A 6,682-nucleotide genomic window follows, 5' to 3' on the forward strand; every position below is an offset into this window, starting at 1 on the left:
AGCTATCGGTGGGCGGGACGTAGTATCGTCAGGTTTCCAATCAGATCGGTCAGATCTACCAGAACACCGATCAGAAGTTCATCTAAAGACAACGTTCATTGACTTTGTATTTCAGGAGATCACTTTTCAGACCCGTTTGCACAATATAATCAAAGATAATTAAAGGAATGGTTTCATAATTTTTGTCTTTAGTCTGTTTTAAAACAAGAATGAAAACAGTGAACTGCTCCTTTAAAAGTCCACAACATGAATTACATTTTTGTGGTGCAAATTCACAAACACATTTTCTGGTTAATCAAAGCACTAAAAAGATTAAACAAAAGTCACACAGTGAACCTGCTGCTGGTAACCGTGACAATGACGACAACGACGACAACGACGACGACGACAACAACAACAACAACAACAACAACAACAACAACAACAAGAGGCAGAAGGATGGAGACTGAGGTCGTTGTCGGTCTTATTGAAAAAGGATGTGAATCTATCAGCTGCATGGAGCTTCCACAGTGTTTGTCTGGACTGTCTGTTTATGATGTGTGTGTGTGTGTGTGTGTGTGTGTGTGTGTGTGTGTGTGTGTGTGTGTGTGTGTGTGTGTGTGTGTGTGTGTGTGTGTGTGTGTGTGTGTGTGTGTGTGTAGTTTGGGATACTGTAGGTAAGCTGAGCCGAAGAGACGCTGACTGTGTTGAATCTCAGCAGCAGCAGCTCCAGACGCCAGAGACACACTGCACCTCTCCATCCTCCTCCTCCTCCTCCTTCTGCTCGTCTTCCATCCTCCTCCTCCTCCATCCTCCTCCTCAGATGGACCTCGGCCTGATTTATGGAAAGAGAAGCCCACCGTGTCGTCATGGTGATATCTCTCTCTCGCTGTCTGTCTCACACACACAGATAGAGTTCATATCTGTTCCCTCATTCCCCTGCATACCACCACAACATCTGTGTGTGTGTGTGTGTGTGTGTGTGTGTGTGTGTGTGTGTGTGTGTGTGTGTGTGTGTGTGTGTGTGTGTGTGTGTGTGTGTGTGTGAGAGACTCGGTGAGGTGACGGCTGTCACACTGCTCAACGTTTTCCCCTGAGTCAGCAAAAACAGGAAGAGGAGGAGGAGAGTGATGGAGAGGCAGAGAGGAGGAGGAGGAGCGATATTAGGAGAAAATTAATATTTGAAATGAGGTGAGATGCCCCCCCTCCCCCACCTCTCCCACCTCCTTAATCAAAAAACAAAAGACTCAGCAAATGAATGAGTTTCTGAAGTTGGAGAAGAGAAACAGAGTTGAACAGATGAACTGTGTATCAGTGACATGATGGCGTCTGACATCAGACTGAATGGATGCGGACGCCATCACTGGAATTCGCTCCGCAGAGAATTAAGAATGACGATTCGACAGGTTCCCTAAAGGAAGAGGAATAATTATAACAATGAAATGTGAGGATGGTTTAATATTGAAATTTACTAAATTATGTTTCAAACGATGTGTCGCAGATGGAAATTTAAGTAAAATGCACCTGAATCTCTCCATTCAGCTCCTTCACTCTTTCTCATGTACACAAAAACAACAACAACACAAAACACAACAAATCCGTCAGCCTGCAAGAGAAATATTACAATTCATCACACTTTCGCAACAACAAAGTAAATCAAGTTTTTAAAGTTAAAAGAGTCAGATTACATCCAGCTGCATGCAAACAGGTGGAAACATGAAGCTGCAGATCACTGACTCCCAACACACACACACACACACACACACACACACACACACACACACACACACTCATCCACGTGAGTTATGATCGCTGTTTGAAGTGAGCCGCCACCCTCCGTGTCACATCAGCACCAACGCGGGGTGGCATCTGTCTCAGCCCGCGCTGCTTCCACCCTGAGAGGAGGACAGACCGCTTAATGCAGCTCTTAGGGCGCGTGCACGAGCCCCCCCCCCCCTTCCTCCTCCTCCGCGCGGACACACACACACACACACACACACACAGCGTGGACACCGAGGGTATCATGCAAAAGCTGCCCTATGGACGCAGTCAAAACATGCAGCGAGTGAGAAAGAGTTGCTCATCTACCTCGCTTGTCCGCGGTGCATGGCGGGAAGCAGCCCGGCTTCATCCATCCATCACCGGCTGACGAGGCGAGCGGAGGCCCGCTGACAGGCGGCCGGAGCCGGGGCAGCGCGGTGGAGGAGAACCGCCTCCGCTGGTGGTCCTCTCTCTCTCTCTCCCTCTCTCTCTCTCTCTCACACACACACACACACACACACACACACACACACACACATCTGGAATTCTGGACCGAGATGTTGCCGATCAGAACAGACTCCGGTCCGGCTCCAGACTCCAGCGAGTTCCGGTACCGGAACTTCTGTCACCGCCTCTTGACAGCAGAAACACACAATCACAGCCGAGCGGAGTTTTTCTCTGTGGAATATTCAGGATTGAAAAACTGCCACGAGAAAATTAAAATAAAATCAGGGAAAAGATTAATTAAGGGTCAAATGCTGATTGGAAATTCAGAACAATTTTTTTACGCCTTTACGCATGAAAATAACAAGAGTAATAATAACTAAATACAATCCACGTTAACATCTTTATATTCAGATTTCAAGGCCCTCAAAATTATTTGCCATATTTTTATATCTAAATATATTTCAACAAGTAATATTTCATAATATATAATATTTTTTATTGATGGTTAAAAAAATGCTAAATCGCAACTTTTGACTCCAGAAAATCATTTTTGATGTTTATTTCACAAATATGAACATTCAATAATTTAGTCAATAACCAAAGACTGAATTATGTTCGGGTTTTTTTTTTTAAATTTTTATCTCATCTGACCTGAAATAAACAAAAATAAAACTGGACCAGTTTCTGACATTTATAATCAATAATTTAGCGGCAGGAAGCCTTTTTTTTTTTTTTTTTTTTTTCAAAATAAAACCTACAGAAGAAGGAGGGCGGCAGCAGAGCGGCAGATTTGGGACAGAACTTTTTATTAAACATTATGAAAACAAGATTCTCAACAACGTTCCACTTTGTAGGTTTTTCACTTGTTGACACGTCAGGACACGTTCATTGAATAAATATAGAAATCATATGTACAGATATACATTTACAGCACTGTGCAGAAGTTTGTTTTTTAAAATCTCCCTTGTATTTGTCACAATCTTTAATTTCACATTTGGGAAAAAAATTCTTCTAATTTGACGTTTAAAAAAAAAAAGAAAAAAAAAATCGAATTGAAATAAAGAAAATTCACTGCAAGAAATTCGTTGTTCTGCCTGAATTCAAAATGAATAAAGATTAATTAGTAAATTGATCCCAAGAGTTTCTTTAATGATTCTTGTTTTTGTTTATTTAGTTTTCCTAAAAAAGATCAGATATTTGAGCAGAAATAAATAAGAATAATTTCACGTTTATTTTCGAGTTGTTGGTTGTTGTTTTTTCTCTCCTCTGGCATTTTTGGACCTAAACGTTTTCATTTCCGGTCTCTCTTCCTGCACGTGTGGCCATCCAACAGGTAATCGCTGCTGCAGCTTGGGACACTTCTGCACAATATTGCACATATATCTAGGCAGCAGAAAAAACACACGAACCGGAGAGGGCGGGGGGGGGGGGGGGGCATCTTGTTGACAGAATAAAGTTCAGCTCCACCAAAACCAGGCAAAGTCTCCTCTTCTCTTAACAATCAAGCGTCCTCCAATCAGACACCAGATCTCATTAAGACACCGGGACACCTGCAGGACAGAACCCGCCGGGCCTGGAAACGACTTCTCCACAAATATTTAAAGTAAAAAAAAATCAAATAAAAAAAAAAAAAAAATCAATCATCAGGTTGGTGCATAGAGTTTTAGCAGCGAATGCAGTCCATCTAATTTACTTCTAACAGATCAAAGGTCCTATATGAGTAGAAAAGAAAAGGTTCGTCCAGTTGGATCTCTTCTTAGTGCAGTATAGGCTCGCCTTTGACATTACACATGTTCAGTAAAGGAGGAGGATAACCATAGACAGATTTGCATGCTGTAACATACAAACATTTTTGTATTAAGACATTTTGTCGAAGAATCCAAGCAACAAAAGCAGATTTCATTTTTAAAAAGAGAGAGAAGGTAAAATAACACAGGGAACTGGGTTGTTGTTGTTGTTGTTGTTTTTTTTCTTTCTCTACACATTATGTACAGGTGGAAATAAATACAGTCTAAAATCTGGCTCAGTTAATCTCTTTTTGTTGTTTTTTTTTGTCATGTTTTTTTCCTTTTTCTTTTTTTTTTTTAAAACAATAGAAAAATTGATTGAAAATAGCAGTTAAAGACGCATCCATGTTCTCGCAGTACAGCAGATTGTTTTTGCAGTTTTTTTTTTGTCCCGCAGTCTTTGCACCTCTCGGGTGGTTTTTGTGTGTGTGGGGGGGGGACAATTTTGTGTCTTTTTCTTTTGCATACCCAGGCCTTACTGATGGGAGGGAGAGGGGTGGGGGGGAGAGGTGGGGGGAGGATGGAGGAAGAGAACCATGGGTCATGCTTGTATGCTTTTGTGTGTGTGTGTGTGTGTGTGTGTGTGTGTGTGTGTGTGTGTGGAGGGGGAGAGGGGGTGGCTGGAGGTTACCATACATGTCCTGCATGCAGGGTTGCAAGGGGGGGGTGGGGGGGGGGGGGCTATTAGACTTGCATTATTGAAAGGTCTCTTCTTCTACTGCATCACAGCCGAACAGTCTCTCCGGAGCAGCTGAGGGAGGCGGAGTATTGCTTCTTCTGCTTCTGTTTCAGTTCATTCAGACTTTTAAAAAAACAAACAAAAAAAGCATTCCTTGCATTCCTTGCCTCCCCCCTCCCTCCCTCCCCCAAAGTTTTAAGACAAAAAAAAAAAAAAAAATCATCTCTCAATGGATTAAACGTCAGATTGGTTCAGTAAGACTTCTGACTGTTGCACCAGTGATCCCATCATGTGCCCAGAAAAACATCTTTAAGACTAAAAAAAAAAAAAAAAAGGATTTTGCATCTCACGTTTAAGATGTTGAGTTTAGAAAAGTCTTTTTTTTCTGTCGCGGGAATAACTGTAAACAAAATACAAACGCAGAAAAATATAAATAAGTGTCAGAAGGGTGTTTACGTCGAGGGGAGGGGGCGGTGGGGGGGGGGGTTGTAATTCAGAGTCTGGATGCTACAAATCGTCCGTCTCACATGAAGAACTCGTTGGCCTGTTTCCCGGACGGATCTCTCGTGTTCGCGGGTCCGCCGGCATTGTAGGTCCGGCTGGCCAGCTTCTCGTACTTCTCCTTGTATAGATCCCTCTCCTTGGCCAGGCGCGCCACGTCCTGCTTCAGCTGCTCCACCTGGCTCTGCAGCGTGCACTTCTCCGTCTCCAGCATGTGCCGCTGCTGCACGCGCTTGAAGCGGCAGGACTGCGCGTAGCCCCGGTTCTTCAGGGTGCGCCGCTTCTGCTTCAGGCGGATCACCTCCTCCTTGCTGAAGCCCCGCAGCTGCCGGTTGAGCTCGCGCACCGTCATGCTGACCAGCTGCTCGTCCGAGAAGCGGTCCTCCAGGCGCGCGTGGTGGCCGTGGTGGTGATGATGGTGGTGGTGGTGGCCCTGGTGGTGGTGGGCCGCCGAGGCCGTGGACAGGTCCTCCCCGACGTACTGCTGCCCGCGGAAGCCCTCGTAGGGTTGGTGGTGGTGGTGGTGGTGGTGCGCGTTGCCGATGAGGGCCTCCACCGCGTCCTCCGGGGTCAGGTTGAGCGCCTCCGGGTTGATGTGGTGCTGGTAGCTGGGGATCCAGTACAGGTCCTCCAGCTGAGGCTTGCCCGCGTTGCTGTGATTGTTGTTGCCGCTGCTGTTGTTGCTGCTGCCGCTGCTGTTGACGCCGCTGGGGAGGCCCTGGTTGGGCTGCGCGCCCGGGCTCGGGGCGCAGAAGCTGGGCGAGGAAGGCACGGAGGAGCAGGGTGTGCTGATCGGGGTGGAGGAGAGGGAGCCCGACGGGAGGCGGTGGCAGTAGCGGTCGGCCTCCGGAGGCTCCTTCTTCACCTCAAACTTCATCAAGTCGAAGTCGTTGACGTACTCGATGGCCAGAGGGCTGTTGGGCAGCTCTGCGCTCATGGCGAGGTCGGTTGCCATGTCAGTCCATGCGACGACTCCTGCCCTCACAGCCAAACCGACGGCGGGCAGCCCTCTCGGATACAGATTACGGAGAGGAATAAAAGCCTGTGTGTATATATATATATATATATATATATATATATTTATATATATATATATATATAAAGACACACGCACACGCCCGGTGCGTGGAGCTGCTGCAGGGCCGGCCGGGTGGAGGAACTTATTAAGGCTGCTCGCCCCTAAGACAACTTCTATTTATAGTGGCGTGAATATACGTATGCATGTAAATGAACTTGTACACCTGCCAGATCGCCTCTGCTCGACGCTCCTGTTGACAACTTATCCCAGGTCAAATGTACGCTTTAATACCAGGAGCCTCCCGGGGCGGCTGAAACTCGAGCCCGCTGAATTTGGAGACACCAACCTGTCTTGTCCTCGCTTCACCTCTGCAGCCCACGTTCCGCCGTGTAATTTTCTGTCCCCGGTTCCTGTTCGGTGAAGTAACCCCAAAAGATTTCGTGTCCCTCCGCTCGGTGCGTTACAAATATTTTCCAAGCATCCTTCTTCACCTCGCCGCTGTTTACAACT

The 6,682-nt window shown here is 46.2% G+C and overlaps 1 protein-coding gene across 1 annotated transcript; it reads right to left on the reverse strand.

Annotated features, from left to right (window-relative positions):
* Positions 1–2,974: 2,974 nt before the first annotated feature.
* On the reverse strand, positions 2,975–6,216 carry mafaa (MAF bZIP transcription factor Aa). Its single transcript, XM_069152923.1, has one exon. The coding sequence runs from the start codon at positions 6,107–6,109 to the stop codon at positions 5,177–5,179; it is 933 nt and encodes a 310-aa protein (XP_069009024.1). The 5' UTR covers positions 6,110–6,216; the 3' UTR covers positions 2,975–5,176.
* Positions 6,217–6,682: the final 466 nt, after the last annotated feature.

Source organism: Embiotoca jacksoni, unplaced genomic scaffold, assembly GCF_022577435.1.
Source record: "Embiotoca jacksoni isolate LCO1_2020_lvr unplaced genomic scaffold, fEmbJac1.0.p SCAF_19, whole genome shotgun sequence".
In the NCBI taxonomy this organism is placed as follows: Eukaryota; Metazoa; Chordata; class Actinopteri; family Embiotocidae; genus Embiotoca; species Embiotoca jacksoni.

Excerpts from the sequence above, each read along its gene's own strand:
- mafaa (XM_069152923.1), bottom strand. The coding sequence starts at position 6,109 with ATGGCAACCGACCTCGCCATGAGCGCAGAGCTGCCCAACAGCCCTCTG.